This window comes from Chrysochloris asiatica, unplaced genomic scaffold, assembly GCF_000296735.1.
Source record: "Chrysochloris asiatica unplaced genomic scaffold, ChrAsi1.0 scaffold00012, whole genome shotgun sequence".
Taxonomy (NCBI): domain Eukaryota; kingdom Metazoa; phylum Chordata; class Mammalia; order Afrosoricida; family Chrysochloridae; genus Chrysochloris; species Chrysochloris asiatica.
In genome coordinates, this window is record NW_006408530.1 from 7,577,271 (window position 1) to 7,598,376 (window position 21,106).

At 40.0% G+C, this 21,106-nt stretch overlaps 1 protein-coding gene across 1 annotated transcript in view; it reads left to right on the forward strand.

Moving 5' to 3' along the window:
- The window catches only part of NEB (nebulin), a 261,077-nt gene that overhangs the window by 197,850 nt on the left and 42,121 nt on the right, over positions 1-21,106 (forward strand). The window contains 18 exon segments of the mRNA XM_006834547.1: positions 219-323; positions 971-1,075; positions 1,502-1,606; positions 3,165-3,269; positions 3,465-3,569; positions 4,213-4,317; positions 5,266-5,370; positions 6,653-6,757; positions 9,363-9,467; positions 9,816-9,927; positions 15,219-15,337; positions 17,292-17,396; positions 17,835-17,939; positions 18,861-18,965; positions 19,055-19,165; positions 20,214-20,324; positions 20,550-20,651; positions 20,763-20,867. Coding sequence (XP_006834610.1) covers positions 219-323; positions 971-1,075; positions 1,502-1,606; positions 3,165-3,269; positions 3,465-3,569; positions 4,213-4,317; positions 5,266-5,370; positions 6,653-6,757; positions 9,363-9,467; positions 9,816-9,927; positions 15,219-15,337; positions 17,292-17,396; positions 17,835-17,939; positions 18,861-18,965; positions 19,055-19,165; positions 20,214-20,324; positions 20,550-20,651; positions 20,763-20,867 — 1,920 coding nt within the window.

The following is a 21,106-nucleotide window of genomic DNA, read 5'->3' on the forward strand; positions in this document are numbered from 1 at the left end:
ACATTAACTCTATAGTTCTATTGCCTCTCCTATTGTTAGGTGAAAAAATAAAAAGGGGGCATACAGGTAAATAAATTATTAGATTGTTGAGCAGAAACTGTGATTGTTGCAGTGGGACAGCCCTGGCTTTTTCTCTGAAGTAAGCAATAAAGGCATCTGTAGAGAACATAAGATAGCTATAGCACAGAAATGATGGTGATGACTTGTTTTATGTTCAGCTCGTGTACAGAGCAACGGGCAGGAAGCAAAAGTCAATCTTCACTTCAGTTCCTGACACTCCTGATCTTTTAAGAGCCAAGCGAGGGCAGAAGCTTCAGAGCCAGGTAAGGTCATTTACTGATGAAGACTCAGAAACCTGGCACGCCGTTGTCATGCATGTGCCTGGCTACTCCTGGCCAGCATCAGACTCTCATACTTGCTTGTCCTTAATGCAGCATAATGCCCTTTCCCTCCAGCACTTCATGAAGCTGTTCTCTGAACTAAAGCTATGCTTTACATGAACAAATGATGTTCTGTTTTCTAAGTGTTATCTAACTTAGATGAGTAGTCTGTGGACTCCAGGTAGTGAAAGGTCATTGTTTGGTACACAACACAGGACTTGTTTGTTGTCCACAAACAAATGAAAGCACATTTCATGCATTCAGGCAAAATTAAAAAGTGATATGTTGAGAACTCTTAATATAACTGTCCCATTCTTCTGCCACCATTTGTTTAGTCATATGGCTTCAGACTGCACCATACGCACCAGAACAAATATTGGTTAGCTGAAATGTATGTATGTGTTTCCAAATGTGAGATACATAGAGAGAGAAATGAACAGAAATACATACGATATTTAACAATAAAAAACCTACACACACAACAAAAACAGGATCACAGGTAGACACCCTCTCCCATTTAAGGGCTAGAAATGAATGAAGAAGACTGAACATTCAATGTTTCATCTCATTTCCTTTTTCTGATTATTTAGTATCTGTATGTTGAACTTGCCACCAAAGAGAGGCCTCATCACCATGCTGGCAACCAGACCACAGCCTTGATGCATGCTAAAGAAGTGAAGGACATGGTCAGCGAGGTAAGGTGGGAATTCAGTAATGAAACACGGGTTAAAGGGAAAAAAAAAATCCTTTGTTAAAAAACCATCACCTACTGGTTACAAATCAGGCTGCGAACCTTAAGGTCAGCAGTTCGAAACTACCAGCTGTTTCATGGGAGAAAGATGAGGCTTTCTGCTCCCGTAAAGATTTACAGCCTCGGAAACCCTGCACAGGGTTGCTATGGGTCAGAATCCACTAGACAGTACTTAACAACAACAACTTCCTCTGATCAGAGAACCCATGACAATAATTTGTGATTAGCATAAGCAAAACCCAGTAGACAACATTCTTTTCAAGACTATGATGCATTGTGCTCCTCAGACAGATAGTGTGACTGGTTATGAGTCCCAGGGATGAAAATGTTTGAATTTAAGTTTGTCTTTCTCTTTTATTTCATTCCTTAGAAAAAGTACAAGATTCAATATGAAAAGATGAAGGACAAGTACACCCCAGTTCCAGATACACCAATCCTCATCAGAGCCAAGAAGGCTTACTGGAATGCCAGTGATGTATGCATCTCTTTTTTTCTTTCTTTTAATGATAGGGAGAGGTGAGGTTGAAGTACCTCAGAAAGTGCATAAGATGTTACATCATAGCCATAGTACAAAGTCCCACAAAATGGATCAGGGAAGAAAAAACAAATCCAAAACAGGCCTGGCAAAGACAGTACTTAAAGATGCTAAAGGCTGCTGTTCTTCTTGTTGCTCTTCTGGACAAACAATGTGATCCTTGATCCTTCCCTGTAATTCTTTGGAAAAGTTTCATAGTAATTCTTGTCAACTGATTTTTACTTATCTATAAAATCATGGACTTGAAGTCAAACATAGATTCAAATCCTGATGCTGCCCTTTTTCTGCTACATATAATTTGCCTGATTTTCTGAGACTTTGATTTCTTATATGTGGAGTGAGGGTAATTGTGAAACTTATCACTTCAAGGTTGTCTTTGGATATTAATTTGAACCAAGCTTAATCTATGCCACCACATTATGAAGGTGGTCACACAGTGAAATTTGTCTCACTGGACAGCCTCGTCCCTGGCTTAGTCAGTGCCAATACTGATGCTGTTAAGCATTAAAATAATCCAGGGTAACAAGGGACTATTTTGCACCTGGCACTCAGCTCAGCATATCTATCCCGGCTTTCCCCACATGTAAAGGTAAGTGAGCATATGGAATTATCTACCTGAAAAACAAAGCTACAAACTCAAAGAAAAGACATTTTTCATTATGTATTTGCTCAAAAAGGAAAGATCTTTTGATTGAAATTGAAAACACACTGCTCAGCGAAGTATCCATCTTGTGTAGATGGGATGAATCTGTCGTGATATTCCTAGGTTAAAGTCAGAATTGTCTTCTCTTGAATATCACAAAGATTAAGACCATAATAAAGTAAAATTGCAGGACTACTTTGTACAGAAGGCATCACCTAAATCTTTCTCCTCTCTCCATACACATTACTATTTCTTGGCCACAATGAGCTTATATTTATTGGTTTGTTTCTCTACTCAAACCACCCTTTTCTTTGTTTTATATTTAAATAAATATTTTCTTTTAAAAGTTGTAAATTTACAGAAAAGTTGCAAAGATAGTACATACACATACGTATATCCCACACCCAATTTCTCCCATTGTTAGCACCTTACTTTACCATGGTACTTATCACAACTAATAAACAAATATTGATACATTATTATTATTAACTAAACATCATGCTTTATTTGGATTTCATTAGCTTTTCCCAAATTTCTTTTTTTCTCCCCCAGGATCTGAATAAGATTTTAAGTCTGGGGAAACCTAAGAAAGTTCAAGCTTAAAAGCGCTCACTTATCTAATTTAGTAGTTTTTCAAAAGGAACTTTGGTGTTATTGTGGGTTATCCATTGGGCTGCTAACCACAAGATCAGCAGTTCAAATCCACTAGCTGCTCCTTGGGATAAAGATGAGGGTTTCTGCTCTCGTTAAGATTTATAGCCTCAGAAACCCTATATAGGGTTGATATGAGTTGGCACCGACTCAATGGCACACAGCAGCCATTTTTCATCATCCATGTGTCTTTTCTCTTTCCAGCTACGCTACAAAGAAACATTTCAAAAGACCAAAGGGAAGTACCACACTGTGAAGGATGCTCTGGACATTGTTTATCATCGTAAAGTCACAGATGACATCAGTAAAGTATGTCTCTAAATACTTCTATCTGTGTTGGATAATTCATCCACCATCAATTGTTTTGGGAATCCTAGTGTGGTGCTATGAGATAAGCATTGGACTGGTAACTGCAAAGTCGGCAATTCGAACACACCAGCTACTCTGGTATTTTTCTATTAACTTTAGGCAAGACTTTACAGCTGCCTTTGTATTTTGCCATAGGTGAAGTACAAGGAGAACTATATGAGCCAACTGGGAATCTGGAGGTCCATTCCTGATCGCCCAGAGCATTTCCACCACCGGGCAGTCACCGACGCAGTCAGTGATGTGAGTCTTGAAATCTTCTGTCATTATGCAAGAATCCATGTTCACAAATAAGCTATAAAATCAAACCCTGCATAAAAACTTAACTAGATTTTAGATCTTGTGTATGGATGTTTAAATCACAAACTTCAATTAATTACTGAGTCAATGTCAACTTGGGTGAGAGAGCAATATATTCAAATGTATAAACCTTATTTTTCATCTAATAATATCATCTAGATGATATCGTATTGGATAGTTAGAAATTATATTGCTCATCAAGGAAATAGCCTACTTTTGATAAACTGTTCAAATTTATCAGAAGTAGACTATTGAACCAATTAAGGTACATAATAACAATGATCTTTTTTTTATGTATGAAAATACAGGGCTAATGATATACTTTCTAGGAAAGTATGCCTGTTAAGTTTAAATTGCTTTAACTAGTATTAAAACAAAGCGTTCTGCACATAATATAACAACATGGCATAAAATGGGCAGAATCAGTATTACTGGGAACAACAACTTCTACATAATGGTTTTAATACTTTATTGTTTCATGTAGTTCAGGAGTTAATGCTCCGATTTGCTTTAGTTGTCTAGATCCTAAACTACTATTTGGAGATAGGTTTTTAATATTTTTTTGATGATGTTCTTCTTCTCCCAGGTAAAATATAAAGAAGATTTGACCTGGCTGAAGGGAATTGGTTGCTATGCCTACGATACCCCTGACTTCACTTTGGCTGAAAAGAACAAGACTCTATACAGCAAGGTATATCTGCTCAAGGAGAATGGCATGGTCACTCAGATACACTTTCACCACACAGAGGAGTAGCCGTCTACATTTTCACCCCTGTCCTCACTTTTGGGCCCTATGATTGTAATAAATACTCAATTTTTCATGCTTCTTAGAAATTTCTTTACATGAATTTGATGCTGTCTCAGTACAACGTCACATGAATCTTCTGAAATTCCTCTCTGCTTACATGAGGGGACTTTTAAAAAGTTCATGGAAAAAAATGGAGTTGAAAGATGATGGACACTCCTTTGTGTGTTATGGAACAATTTATCCTGTCAGAGCTAATAAGTTAGCAAACATAATAAAGTGGGGTTGTTTTGTTCCACAATCATGATGTATAACTTGTGACATATCAGTTCATATTTATGGGCCTCATTTTTCTATTTACAAAAGCAAAGCAAATAGATTATCTTCGTTTGAGCTCGAAAACAGGGACCGGAAAACTTTTTCTGAAAAGGACACGATAGAAAATGTTTTAGGTTTTGTGGGCTACATTCAGTCTATTGCATATTCTTTCTTTGATTATGTTTTACAACCTCTTAGAATTGTAAAAACCATTCTTAGCACATGGAACTTTACAAACAGATGGTAGCTTCAATTTAGCCTGTGAGTCATAGTCAACACTTGTTCTAAAAATTGTGATTATCTGATTACTTACTGGAAAACTATATTCAAATAAATAGACTAAAAACTTTCTTCAAGGGTACATTTATAAGTACCCGCAAGGTTGTTTTTAAAAAAAAACAAAAAAAACCCTGCAATAATAGAACCAAGAAGAAATTAGTAGAAGCCTTAGGAGACAGAGTAATATCAAATACCTGTTCTATGAATGAATTAATTTACACAATTATATGATAAGTGATGTGTCACGTTCTTAGGATCATCACTGCCTGTAAAATAATCACTTTCTATTTTCTCTAGTATAAGTATAAAGAGATATTTGAAAGGACAAAGTCTGATTTCAAGTATGTTGCTGACTGTCCAATCAATAGGCACTTCAAGTATGCAACTCAACTGATGAATGAGGTACGTATGATCTGACCCATTGAAACTTATATGATTAAAACCAAAATGACTAGAAAGCTATCCTAAGTGTTGATTGCTTAGATTTGGGAAGACCCTACAATATCACCATCCAATGTGCTTTACCAAAACCATGAATAAGAACCAATGAAGGGATCTCCCAGTGCAGTGTCAGAGCTCCCTGCAGTCATCAGTACCTTTTTGCATTGACACAGGGTTTCATAACTCTTTCAGTGAGGGGACCAAGGACATACAGGAGTTTACTATCAGCTGAACTCCTAAAATACTGTCAAAAGTTGAGAGGCCCACAAGCTCAAAAGCATTTTAATAGCTCCTACTAAGGCCCCGAAATGATAGTGATTGTTTGCATCACCCCTAAAAGGATGGCTGAAGGATCTCTGGTAGCATAGTGGTTACGAATTGGGCTGCTCAAAACTACCAGCTATTCTGCAGGAGAACAATGAGGCTTTCTGCTCCCGTAAAGATTTATAGCCTCGGAAACCCTGTTCAGGGTCGCTGTGAGTCGGAACCGACTCCACGGCACAATAACAACAACAACAAGGATGGCTGAGATTCATGTGTGCTTTATGTTTAATTTCCTATTTTTCAAGGATTTATATAAGGTCAAGAGCAATGTTAGAAAATTAGCAAAACCTATCTGAAAGTGAAAATATAGTCAGTAATATATTTGCTTCAGTACATGCCTCTGTTGTTTTTTAATTTAACTTAGTTTATTTTCATTAGATTTCCAGAGTGGATGACACCGAAGAATCAGTCAGTAATTTCCTAGGAAGACAGACTCGATACATATTTTTCTGTTTTTCTCTTTCTCAAAGGGTTTCCAAGTCTCTTTTATAATCAAGTAAATTAATTAGACTTAGGAGACTCTTAGAATTTGCCCATGAATAGTCTGACACTACTTATGCTTTTGATTCTCATAGCTCTAGGTTGTAAGCCTGTGTTTGTCCATAGCTTATTTTAAGTACAAGGTAAGATGCCATAATATCTAACATTACTCGTGGCAACATATATAAAGATGTAGATTGTCTATGCACAAGTTCTCCAATTTCATTTTCCTAAAGCAGATCTATTCCAAGTCCCAGCCTTGTCCAGGTATTCATCGTTCATTTGACTTTCGTTTCCTCCCTGTTTTTATTACCCTGAATTCTTTGGAAGCCCACTTTTAGAAATGACATGGGTCTGGTTCTCTGGATTATTTACCTGGGAACATTTTTGTGTACTTAAAGTTGTACTCTTGATTTAATTTGATATGATGTTTGAGCAGAAAAAATACAGAGCTGATTATGAGCAGCGGAAAGATAAATACCAGCTGGTGGTTGATGAGCCTAGACATCTGCTGGCTAAGACGGCAGGCGAACAGATCAGCCAGGTACTGTGGTGGGGCTGGTCACCCAGCCCAGGCAGAACTGCGCTCCGGGTTTCTCACAAGATGTTGTCCCGTCTGCTGCAAGGATGTCATAGGTTCTGCCTATGATATTGGACTGTTCTGTTTCAAAGTTCTCTGTCTAGCCACCCAAAAAGCCCGTGAGCTATTTGAGTGTGCCAGTCCATGCTCTGTGTCCTTACTTGTGCCCTGGTGAAGATGAAGAGAAACGCTGTGTCCTCCCACCATTTTCCATTCTGGAGGGCCAATTTCTAAACTGCAATTTTCCCATGCCCAATTATAGTTTGAGTTACAAATGCAAAAATGAAGAAACACATTAACAAAAAGAAAGAGATGGAACTATGTATTTTTTATTTCCTATGATATCTTTTCTTCTATAGAGCAATTTTACATCACATAAATAAGTAATTAGCTCAACATAAGTAAGACTTAGCTCCATGGTTCCCCATTAATAAGGATGATGAATGGTTAACTGCAAGTACTGTGATAATTCTACTTGGTATTCTAACTATATCTGGCATCTTCACCTGAACATATATGTGAGGACAGAAAGTATGTCTGCCTACATCTCTTCACTCAGAGGTGATTGGAATATAGAGCTATGTTCTTTTTTGTCTTCATAAGTCTCTTTTGTGCTTGACTGCTCTTTGCATGGACAGAAAAAATATAAATCTAGTGCCAAGATGCTTCTGAGAAATGGATGTAATGAAATTCTGCGTCCAGATATGTTGACTGCTCTCTACAATACACACATGTGGAGCCAGGTAATGCCTGATGTGTTGTGAAGGTGACTTAGGATGCTTTAGGTGCATTCCCTCATATGCTTTCATGGATTTCCCCCCTGCCCTGCTCCATGCTGGACTAGTATGATGAAGCTGCATGAATGTTCATTCCTTATTAGTGAACTCTGGAGGTAGCCAGGTGCGATGATGCTGCAGTCTTCACCTGGACAGTGGCAGTGGACAACCACTTGACTCAGCAAGATTAGCTGAGACATTTTTAAATGTTATAGCCAAACTGGCGTATATTTTTTCATATATTTCGTGTATTTATTTTCCCAATAAAAGTAAATTCCTTATAGACTGAGGGTATTAATTAAGTCAATGCAACAGCATTTAGAAAGTTTTCAAATAATTTTTCCGTTCTTCAATGGTCACTGCTATACCATTTGGGAGGAATTAGCTGGTAGTGTAGTGGTTACAAATCGGGCTGCGAGCCGCAAGGTCGACAGTTCGAAACTACCAGCGGTTCCGAGGGAGAAAGATGAGGCGGTCTGCTCCCGTAAAGATTTACAGCCTCAGAAACCCTGTGTAGGGTCACTATGAGTTGGAACCAACTCCGCGGCACACAACAACAACAGCATTATAAAACAGCTCTTTGAATATTATACATATTCATGGCCCTTTGTGGGTCTAATACTGAATTTGTAGATTTTGTAGGTTCTTAAAGGAAACCTTCTGAAGTCCTGGTGTGGCACTTCGGGTTAGTGAGCTGGACAGCAAGTTTGGTTTGAACCACTGATCTTGAGGTTCAAGCTCACCAGTTGTTAAACCCTATACATGGTCACTAGGAGTCAGAACCGACTTGATGGCACTTAACAACAATAACAACAAAAGGAAACTTTCCAGCTTATCGGTTCATACGCACTTGTAACATCGCTGGTAAGAATACCTTCCTACAAGGGCCACTGAAGCATACTCAGGATGAAATGTAATCCCAGGAGGAAATGTAAATGTGGAACAGCAACAATGATAATTGGATAATTACCAGAAACACTATTGTTCAGAGACCACAGTTCCAAAATTAAGAATTTTTTTATTCAATATTTTGTTCTAGTAATTTGTTTCATCGTTTTTTGTTTGCTATCAAATCAGCACGTAATTAAGGTCCTTGAGCTCTGCCTAGGAATTGGCCTGAACTTTTTCTTTTCCCTGATACGTTCATTAAATAGTTGTGCATGAAATTTTGCTGGCTCCTTGGATCTGCACTGCTTGAAACAGCTTATGTGCATGAAAAAAAAAATTGGACCTAGAAATGACAAAAACAAATGTAATTTAAAATATATCTATACTCATTGTTCATACTTGTCTAATCTTTGATATGTGAAAATACTTTCAGAGATCACAGATACTCAGTGCAATGTGTTGTAAGGGAATCATTATTATTAGAGTCCAGAGGACAAGTTTCTAGTCACCTCTGCAATTCACTCAGTATATGTGCCCGTGGTCCAGTCTCTTAACTTCTCTGAGCCTAGGTGTCCATGTGTATAAAACACTTTGAACTATATTTAATGCCATTTTGAAATGTCATTTTTTTGTTTATTTGAGCACTGCACTGTCCCATTGCTATTGAATACAAATTTCTATTATTTGCTCACTACATCGAACCATTGCTAATGAATACACATTTCTGTTAAGCATTTCAGTTAGCATTGTTAGAAATGCTACCCTGACACCATCTCCTACATCTGTGCCATATCATAATCCCACTATCTGCTATACATACATACTTTTTTCTCAAGAAGGAAACTCAGTTTTCTAAAGCCCTCTATTCTATTTTTTATTAATTCTTGCTTCTCTGTAAAATTTAGATCAAATACAGAAAAAAATATGAAAAGTCGAAAGACAAATTCACTTCAATTGTTGATACTCCAGAACACCTGAGGACTACAAAAGTCAACAAACAAATCAGTGATGTAAGTACAAGAATCACTAACTAGACTCTCAAACTCAGTGGTGGGTAGTGGTGGGGGTAATTTAGACTGTCACAATATCTGAGGGACGCTACAGCCACTTGGTAGGAGGAAGTCAGGGAGGCTAAGCGTCCTGATGTGCATAGGGTTCTTCTTTCATAAGAAAGAAGAATTGTTTCAAACAAATTGACCGACACCTCAGTTGACAAACTCTGGAGTCTTGGCAAAGAGCCTGAAAGCCCCTATTGAATACATAGAACTCTCTTTTCTTTATACTTGCTTTAGAAAAAAAATGCACTTATAAATTGAGAAGCATAACACTGTGTCTTTCTGATTTATAATCTCTTTCAGATACTCTATAAACTGGAATATAACAAGGCCAAACCCAGAGGCTACACCACAATCCATGACACCCCCATGTTGCTGCATGTCCGTAAGGTGAAGGATGAAGTCAGTGATGTAAGTATCTCTCATTTTGTCCCCTGTTTAATGTGATCTAATGAATCCTGATCCAGTTATCTATTGTTGCATAACTACTACCCTAAAATTTAGTAGCTTTAAATTGCAATCATTGTATTTTGTTCATAAACTGACTGGGCACAACCGAGTATTTCCTCTACTCCACATGATGCTGGTAGGTATTGAGCCAGGACACCCAAGATGGCTCACTCACATGGATCATTGATAATGACTTTTGGCTGGGAGCTTGCCGGGGGAACCCCTATGTGTGGCTTTGGACATCTGAAAGCAAAGTGATTGGGTTCCAAGAGAAAGGACATGGTAGCTTCTAGGCCATTCAAGAACTATTTCTAAAACAAGTGCAGAGGTACTTTTCCCATATTCTGCTGGCCACAGTGCCCACCCAGATTCAGGAGGCACCACTTTGTGATAGGCCTCCATGTGGGAAGGTCACATTACAGAAGAGTATGTGGAATGGATGAGGTTATTGAGGCTGTTATTAGAAATAGCCACAGCCCCTATTAACACTCTATCAGTTTAGCTTGACTGAGAGGAACCAACCAGATGTTATATATTTATCCTCTAATTTGGGGGAGAAATGACATTCATATATATTCAGACATGTTGCTTGAGTCTATGGTTTAGAACTATCATCATTTGGATTGATTCAAAAAAACAAAACAGATTCCATTTTTTTAAAAGAACTCCTTGGCTACATGAGCTGGGGAGCACTGGAAAGGACAATAAAGGCAACTGTGAATAGTTATTGTTAATTCTGACCCATAGCGACCCTGCATAGGGTTTCCTAGGGGTGACTGGTGATGATGAACTTTGTGGTTCAAACTGACTTTGCAGTCCAGTGCATTAACCCACAGCACCACACTAGGACTCTACTAGCTTATCCCTATTACAAAGCTTATCCCTATTACAAAGCCTAGGTTGGAGCTGGTATTCAGGTATTCCATGATGGATGAATAAATATGTTCATACTCTTGATCCTGGTAAAGAAATGCATTGTTTAAGAAGACAGAGATGTGTAACAAGTTTTACAAGTATGAAAAATGTTAAAATAGTTGTTGACACTTAAATATGAATATCAAGTGTTCACAAACATGTATGAGATTGATCCCTTACATGGAATAACCACTCCTTATTGAAAAAAAAATGGTTCCTCTATCTCACTAAAGAGTCCTGGTATGGTGTTGCAGGTTAACGTGCTGGAATGCAAAGTCAATTTGAACCTCAAGGTTGGTGGTTCAAGTTCGCCACCTACTCGTCAGAAACCCTATACAGGGTCGCTATGGGTCAGAACCGACTGGACAGTACTCAATAACGACATTTCCCTAAACTTTTTTTTGCTGATTTTAAGAATTACATAGAGTATTGATGAAAATATAAATTTTTAGGCATTTTTCCTAAAAATACTGATTTATTAAGTTTTCTGGATTGAATTGTGTCTCCCAAAAATATGTTTTTGAAATCTTAAACTCATGCCTGTGGTTATAATACCATTTGGGAATGAGTTGTCTGTTATGTTAATGAGGCAGGATTAGCATAGAATGTATTTTGAGTCCATTTCTTACTAGATATAAAAGGAACAAGCAGAAATGGAAGAAGATAGGTGCAAGCCATATGGAGATCTCCAAAGAACCAGGAAACAAAAGCTGATGAGACAAGGACCCTTCCCAGAGTTGACAGAGAGAGAAAACCTTCCTCTAGAGCAGGGGTGAGCAACGTCCAGCTCCCAGGATGCATGTTGTTGTTGTCAGCTCTGTCAAATCGGTTCCAACTCACAGTGATCCAGTATAGGGTTTCCTTGGAGGAGCTGGTGAGTTTGAACTGCAGTCAAGTGGTTATGGCCCATGAAATCATTTGGTCTGGCCCTGCCAAGGCAACTGCAGTTCCAGCCATCGCGTTGCAGCAGGCTAATTTTTAAGTTGATAATTTTGTATGGCCCACAAATGATGTTATAAAAATCAAAATGTCCCGTGGCAGAAAAAGATTCCTTTCTGGAGTCCTGGTGTGGCACTGAGGCATAAAGCACTGTACCAAAAGGTCAGTTTGAACCACAAGGTCAGTGGTTCAAACTCACCAGCTGCTCCTTGGAAACTCTATAAAAGGGTTACTATGAGTCAGAGCTGACTCCAAGGTACTTAACAACAACAACAACAGCAACAACCCCTGCCCTGGAGCCTACACTAAAATTTGGACTTAAGCCCTCCTAACCTGTGAGAAAATAAATGTCTGTTTGTTAAAGTCATCCACTTGGGGCATTTTAGTTACAGCAACACTAGATAGCTAAGACACTAGGCCTGTGGTGGTGGTTTTGTTAATGCTGTCAAGTCGATTCTGACTCATAGCTACCCTGTATAGGGTTTTCATAGAGCAACTGGTGGGCTTGAACCACCAATCTTGTGGTGAGCAGCCCAGTGCTTATCCTACAGTGCCACACTGTGGTGAATCTCAAAAAACTGATTCTTATGGTCAGGCAAGTTTAGTAAACACAGCTATGGCTCCTTTAGAACAGTTTTACTTATTTACAGTAGTCTTTTAACCACATTAAAACATAGGATCCTTCCACAGAATTAATGAAGAGGCCCAGATGTGGACACAACACCATAAATTTAAGAGGAACTATTGTTGCTGTGAAGTCCTGGTGTGGCGCTTAAGTTCTGGACCTAAAAGTCAGTTTGACCCACAAGGTTGGTAGTTCAAACTTACCAGCGACTACTTGGAAACCGTGTCGCTATGAATTGGAACAGACTCGTCGACACTTAACAACAATAACAGCAATTATTGTTAAGTGCTGTTGAGTCAGTTCCAACTCACAGCAACCCAGTATGGGGTTTCCATGGAGTGGCTGGTGGGTTTTAACCATCGGTCTTGCAGTTCAAACCAACCTTGATGTCCAGTGCATTATCCTGCAATGCCACACAAGAGTGGGTGAAACTAGAAACCCCATACCCAAGATGGGGAAACTGCTGGTCTCCTCGGGCCTGCAGAAGCTATTCTTTTCCCATTCCCATGCCACATGTACCCTGCCTTACTAGATACAGCTATAGTTATGATGTCATGACAACCATCAGTTCATTCATTCACCAAATATTGTTTGAGTTTCTGTGTGGCTGACACTAGAAATGAGATGGTGAAAGATACACAGCTTTGCCCTCTAGAGGTTCAGCTTAGTAGAACAGATAGACAGATAAACAAATCATTACAACATAGCATAAAAACACCTAGAATGGAAGAAAAGGCAGGTGTGGGAGCAAAGAAGGACACAACTAATCCCAGTCCCTCCTAATTTTCTTATCTTTGGTCTCAGGCAAATGTTTATTGTCTGGTTTCATTTCGATGATTATTTAGAGTTAGTGGGGGAAAGTCTTCTCTTCCATCAGCAGTTTTCAAGATGCTCTGAACTCGGGTTTCTGACTTGGAAAGGGAAAGCATCCATGGTTCACTGTCTACCTGGCCTTTTCAGAACAAGCTCAGGATCATAAATCATATGATGCCACAGGTGAACAAACTCAGTGTGCCCTAGAGAGCTGGTTTGTAAGATGTATGATAGGAAGGTATAGCTCTACATAACTGCATAGCTACAACTTTTCTGTTTTGCTTTGTTTTGTTTGGTGGTTTTTTTTCCCCTTGTCTAGGATCTTTTTATTTGTACTTTCTTTTTAAATATTTTATTGTGTTTTAGGTGAACGTTTACACAGCAAATTGGCACTGTAGGATAAACACTGTAAGGTAGGCAGTTCAACACTGCTAACTGTAAGGTCGGCAGTTCAACCCCACCAGCTGCTCTGTAGGACAAAGATGATGCTGTCTGCTCCTGCATATATTTACAACAGCCTTGGAAACTCATTGCTATGAGTCAGAAGTGACTTAATGGCATAGTTAGGTTTTGGTTTTACACATATTGTTCAGAGACATTAGTTAAATTTTTTCAGTGTGCTAGAATACTCATTCACAATGTATCAGTCATTCTGGTTGTTCTATTTTCATTAATCTGGTTTCTCAGTCCCACATTACCTTCTTATCATTGGTCTCAGGCAAATGTTTGTTGTTTGGTTTCGTTTCGATGATTATTTAGAAAAGCACGGCACTCACAAGTGTTATTATTTGTTTTATAAATCAATCTGTCATTTGATGTAAAGGTGTCTTCCTGGAGTGGTTTGAGTTCCAAGTTTAAAGGGTATCCCAAGGCCATAGTCTCGGGGGTCCCTCTAGTTTTTACAGGTTCAGTAAGTCTGGCCTTCTTTAGGAATTTGAGTTTTGTTCTACATTGTTCTTTCAGTCTGTTTTAAATGTATGAATATGTATGCAGTACACATAAACATGTATATACATATACCTACAGATACCATTGTACATACACAGTCATATATTCATATATACCTCCCTATACACATCCTGGTGTGGTGCTGTGGACTGCAAAGTCAGTTTGAACTGCAAGGTTGGTGGTTCAAGCTCACCAGCCACTCCTCAGAAACCCTATATCAGGTCACTGTGGGTCATAACCAAGGAGCTCTAGTAGCGTAGTGGTTACGAATCGGGCTGTGAACCGCAAAGTCAGCAGTTCAAAACTACCAACTGTTCCACGGGAAAAAGATGAGGCTTTCTGCTCCCATAAAGATTTACAGCCTCGAAAACCCTGTAAAGGGTCACCATGAGTCAAAACCAACTCCACGGCACATAGCAACAACAAAAGGGAAAAACAAACTGGACAGAACGGAACAACACCAGATACATATAGGGGAGAAACCTGCCTACGTAACCTAAAGCACACAACTGCCAACAATAAGGCACGTCCTGCAAAACAATCACCCAAACAGACAGAGAAAGAAGAGACATCCTGCGGCCGAAAAAACAAGAAGACTTAAAAAGCCTCTACACAAACACCATGCAGAAGAACCGATCCCACAACACACAACAACAAAAACAACACAAAGACAAAAAGACAGGGCATGGCAACGGCGCCAAATCTGATAAAACCCAAAGGATGAGGCAACCAAAAAAAAGAAAGGTCAACATCACTAATCGAAAACTGAAAACCGCAAACAGAGACACCAGGCGTCCGAACCAACTCAACGGCACTGAACAACAACAAAAAAAAAAAAAAACAGAAAACATTTATGAGGATTTTAAGTGGAAACAGAAAGAATGAAGGGAAAAGCTAGGAAAGCAGACAAATGGCCACACTATGCACAACACAAAAAAAAAACGCCCACTCTAAAACAAGCCACATGAAAATGAAAAAGACAGAACCAACGGAAAAAAAATCAAAAAGGACGTTAGGTGGCCCGCAACAACCAAAATAAAAAAAAGGAAAACAAAGAACCAAGTCCAATTGCACCATTGAACCTGACGCTGTTCACATCAAAGCAGCCAAGGATGCCTACAAAGTCAACACCAATGTAAGTTCCCAAACCTTCCCAGGCTAATTAGGGCAGGGCTCAGCTTTGTGGAATGTGTGGCCTCTTTTCACATCTCTTCAGGTGGTTAAGTTCCCGTGAGTTCAGATCCAGAGTTAGGCCCCAGGAGCCCTGGAAGCATGAGTAATGATGCTGCATCTATTTGTTGCCTCTGATCTCACAAAAAAGCATGGATGATTTAACTTTAGTGCCTTGATATATCAGCCACTGTCTTTGGATCACATGGCTGAGAAGGAGGAGATTTTGGTCTCAAACAAAGGTTGTGTTTTGCAAGGTGCCTTTGTATTTTTTATTCCTCTTCCTGCCACAAACTCTAGAACCTGCTTCTTCTGAAAGAGAAAACCGTTTAGCCACTTGGCACTGTCAGGATTTGGTCTAGACCTTCTACCAGCTCAGATGCTCCCTGCACTGAGGCGCTTCTTTGTGGTCTCAAACCCTCAAACACAGAAACATTTTTTGTGCATTTAAATGAGCGCTGACCTTTAACATATATATAAATGACTAGTGTAATGAAACCATTGTTGTTGTTGTTATGTACCATGGAGTCGGTTCCGACTCATAGTGACCCTGTATAAGGTTTCCAAGGAGCGACCCTGTATAAGGTTTCCAAGGAGGGTTTCTGAGGCTGTAAATCTTTACGGGAGCAAAAAGTCTCATCTTTCTCCCGTGGAACAGCTGGTATTTTCGAACTGCTGACCTTGTGGTTCACAGCTTGATTCGTAACCACTACACTACCAGAGCTCCTTAATTAGAGCCCAACTAATTGCCCACTGGTGTTGTGTGCCTCCAAGTGGATGGAAAGTTGTAGTGGCCCTATATAGTGTTTCAGAGGCTTTTTAAGTCGTCATGGGAGCAGAAAACCTCATCTTTCTCCCAAGGCGTGGCTGGTGGGCAGGAATTGCTGACTTTGTGGTTCGCAGTCCAGTGCTTATCATATGGAGCCAATGCACCAGACAAAACATGTATTTTTTAGGGCTAGTGAATGGAAATGCCCCTCGGAGCAGACAAGTAGCTTAAAGGTGGTCAAAGATTAGATGGAGTCAAGATATATGGGATAAAACAAATCCAGTCAAATGTATACTGCAAAATCCATGTTGTGGTTGTATGAATATTGTCTATTATATTCTTGTAATTCTTTTTGAAAATTTATGTTTAATATTTTAATAATGAAGTTAGAGCGAAAAGTCATCAAATAGTACATGTGATATATTTGCATTTTATTGTTCATAAATGGAGCCTCAGTTTAAAAAGAGAGAGTTGGGGGGGAGAAGATTAGAGGAAGAAATGTGCCTCATAGTACAGGCCCTTCCGTAAGACACTCAAATCCAATACACTGAGCTGGATAAAGGGTTTCCTTTCTGATGGTGCAGTGTGTTAGCCATTGGACTGATAACCCACTAGGTTGTCAACTCAAACCCACCAGCCACTTCTTGGGAGAAAACTGAAGCTGTCTGTTCTTGTAATGATTTACAGTCTTGGAACCCTGCCCTTAGGGTTGTCATGCATCAAAATCAACTCAAAGGCAGTGGATTTTGGTTTGTGTGGGCAAAGAGTTAACATGCTAACAAAAGGTTGGAGTTCAGTGCATCCAGAGATTCCTTGGAAGAAAGTCCTGGAAAACTGCATCAAAGAAAGTGGCCATTGAAAATCCTATGGAATAATTCTATTCTGACATTATGTAGGCTCACCATGAGTCAGTTACTTGACAGTAACTCTTTTTTCTTTTTTTTATTTGTGGTGGGGTGGAGATGGAACTAAAGAATCCTACCTATTGGGTGACTGACTAGCTGCTAAAATTGTACAGAAATTTTCATTGGGGCTCTTTCTTTTATTAAGAACTGGTGTGTTCAAATACAAGATGTATCCCTGTATGCTGTATGTTTATGAATACTGGCTGCTGAGTGAAGAAATTACCTTTTTTCTCATTACAAAACAGCTGGACTACAAAAAACTGTATGAAGCAAACAAAGCCCACTGGAGGTGGATCCCTGACCGACCCGACTTCATCCAGGCAGCCAAGTCATCCCTGCAGCAAAGTGATGTAAGACAGGAGAGGCTAAGAGAGTCGTAACTGCATGACACACCTGAGAAAGTAATAATTACCCATAATAACCACTGCAGTGGATATTAAGCCTACCTCTAAGGAGAGTAGGCTTGTGAGGAGGACAAGACCAGTTTAGGAAGCTGGCCTGGCCATGGAACTGCTATCCCACTGTAAGCTCAGACTCAGATGGGTGAGAGCCCTAACTGAGGATGGGGAGGGAGAGCAGTTTTGGAAGGCTTCATCCTGGCAGCTGGACTAGAAAGGAGGAAGCCCAGTAGGCAGTGAGGGGAGTCAGGAAACCCCTCCTCTCATTATGGTAGCAAGACCTCATATTGACCTTTAAAGGGGAAACTCTCCATAGAGTTAATCACATGCCCACCATCCTCCTGTGCCTGAGACCCTTTGCTGTCTTCCTCTGCTTTTCTTCTGTTACAGTTTGAATACAAGCTGGATAGAGAGTTCCTCAAGGGTTGCAAACTTTCTGTCACTGATGATAAAGACATGGTGCTGGCCCTGAGGAATTCTTTGATCGAAAGTGACGTAAGTATCCAGTGCCTTCCTTTTTCTACACCATAGTCCGCAAGAGCACCCAGAAAAGGATGGGGTGCTGCTCCTGTAGGAACTCAGGTGTGGATCCTGAAATATGAGCCCATCATGAGTGGACACCAGTGATGTCCAGGTGAACATTGATGACTGTACTCTACCCTAAGATTGACAGAGCAAGAATTCCGAATCTGAAGGCCTGCCTACATTCAGAATTGAGACTTTTTACTTATTTCCTGTAGGAGCTCTGGTGATGCTTTGGGATAAATGTTGGACTGCTAATCTATAACCCAGCAGCCACACAGAAACCCTAAGGAGTACTTCCATTCGGCACTACAGGGCCGCTATAAGTTGGAATTGACTCAATGGCAGTGCGTGGATTCTTTATTTTTCGTAGGATTGTACTCAGTTTCCTCATCTGGAAAGAAGGAATAATAATAATGCCTCTTCAGGCTAGGGAAAGGTGAAATGTCAAACTTGAAAAATACTTTGAACTAAAGGTTCTATATGCAAAGATTCATTACGACATCTATTTTGGTTACTATAAGAGGCTCCATCTGCAAGAGATAATTATTTCTTTTGAATATTTCCTGAGGCTTTCAAATGTTAAATCTTTCATTGAGTCTTAAGGTTTCTTAAGTATTGGGTAGCCTACCATAAGGTTGGTGGTTCAAATCCTCAGGCTATCTGATGAAACTTTCTGCTCCCAGAAAGATGTACAGTCTTGGAATCACAAAGGAGCGGCTCTACTCTGTGCTTTTGGGTCGCTCTGAGTCAGAATCGATTCGATGGCGGTGAGCCCAGTGTGTCAAAGATGCTTCTCTTCCAAGTCTATCTAGTGGTTTGGAGGTACAATGAAAATGTGCGGGATATTCAGAGGTGCTCAAGAAATGTGCTTTTGCTTTCTCACCCCTGCAGCTGAAATACAAAGAGAAACATGTCAAGGAAAGAGGAACCTGTCAGGCTGTGCCCGACACTCCTCAAATCCTCCTGGCAAAGGCTGTCAGCCATCTGGTGTCCGAGGTAACGGTCCCGCAGCACATATGTCCCACTTCCCTCTCCGGCTAATGCTCCAGGCAGGTGCCTTAACAAGCTCTCTGTGGATTCCTCAGAACAAGTACAAGGACTATGTTAAGAAGCACTTGGCCCAGGGCTCATACACAACTCTGCCAGAGACCCGTGATACTGTTCACGTCAAGAAAGTGACCAAGAATGTCAGTGAGGTAAGTGACCAGCCCCAGGAGTCTGGGCAGCAGCCGTACCACATTTACTTAGAATTCCGGGGGAGGCCTGTACACTGCTTTTGGGCTTTCAGATGCTTTCCCTTTTTATGTGGCGCGCCTCTCAGCATTAATAGCAATGTGTGAATCTTAGACTGTGGTTCAGAAAAGAGTCTTATATTATTGGCTTTCCACTTATGGTAAATGTGCATTTTGTCACCAGATTTGTTAACTAGCTATGTAAAATGTTACTGGCCTACTTTTAATATGGGGAGGACAAATTTGTAGAGAAGAGTAGTCACTCCTGTCCTTATACTGACAAGTAATTTTTTAAATACATAAATAAAAATAAGTTGTAGTCAATTTGATTCCAACTCATCACAACCGCATGTGTGTCAGAGTAGAATGGTGCCATAGGGTTTTCGGTGGCATATTTTTCAGAAGTAGATCACCACACCTTTCTTCCAAGGTAGCCCTGGGTGGACACAAACTGTAAATCTTCCACTTGTAGAAAAGTATAATCACCTCTCTGTACTTCAGCCATCTCAGTCCATATTATCCTTAACTGATGATGCTGCGGAGTCCTGGTGTGGTGCTGTGGGTTAGTGCGCTGGACTGCAAGATCACTTTGAACCTCAAGGTCGGTGGTTCAAACTCACCAGCCACTCCTCAGAAACCTTATACAGGGCCACTATGAGTTGGTACTGACTCAATAGCACTTAGCAACAACAACAACAATAATGCTGTAGTAACCATGGTATTATCTTTTCAGTCCCTTTAGTTTCCATCTAAAAAAGAAAAAAAAAAAAAGAAAATGGTAGAAAAGAGAGTGGGTTTTGCTTCTTCCTCAAATATTACTGGGTAGTTTCAGTGCTGGGTTTGGGGACGAAAATGACAGTGATGAACTAATTAGAATGTGATTTTAACTCCCAGACTGATGTCAAAATGGGAAACCATGGATTTTTCTGGAGATTCTTCTCACAGTTCTTCAAGTTGGTCAGTTTTATTCCCAGTTGTTTTCTACTCACACAAATACTCTGGCTCTGTTTAGACAAATTACAAGAAGAAGTATGTCAAGGAGAAAGGAAAATCCAACTACTCCATCATGCTGGAGCCCCCAGATGTGAAGCACGCCATGGATGTGGCCAAGAAGCAGAGCAATGTGAGTCCCTCCACTCAACACGTTAAGCAGTGGAATCTAACCTGGGGCCTGCTAGGCTTGCTCCATTAGTAGTCACCCCGACTTCTTCACTTTAGTTTTTGTTTTGCTGTTTAATGACAGAAATTGGTTTGATTTTAAAGTAAAAATATTTCTTGTGCTTCATGAGGACTCTTTGAAACATGGCATACTTCTCAAGTGAGTAATTCTTTTCTTTCCCTTATAAAGATTGCTTACAAAAAAGATGCCAAAGAGAACCTACATTACACCACAGTAGCAGACCGGCCAGACATCAAAAAAGCCACACAGGCAGCCAAACAGGCCAGTGAGGTAAGGGTATGGCTGGAAGTCTCCATGCCCCAAGGATACAGCCAACAAGTCATGCAAGACTCCCATCACATAGAACATGTTGCCCTTTTTCTTTGGTTTTCTTTGATTTAGGTGGAATACAGAGCAAAGCATCGAAAGGAAGGCAGCCATGGTTTAAGCATGCTTGGTCGCCCAGACATTGAAATGGCCAAGAAAGCAGCCAAGCTGAGCAGCCAGGTAATGATGAGCAAGTGACAGCTCTTAGGAGGAGATAAAAAGAACCTTACAGGGTGCAGTAATTCCCAGAATGGAAGTATGACATTAGCAACCAAAGTAACACTGGGTCTTTGATAGCACTTCAGGTTTGAAAAGTTCTATCATGAAAAATGCTTCCCTCTAACCTGTCTAGACCTTTCTGATTTTTCACTATCGCATTTATAGGTATGTGTGTCTAGGTGTCTGTGTGCTTCACAAAC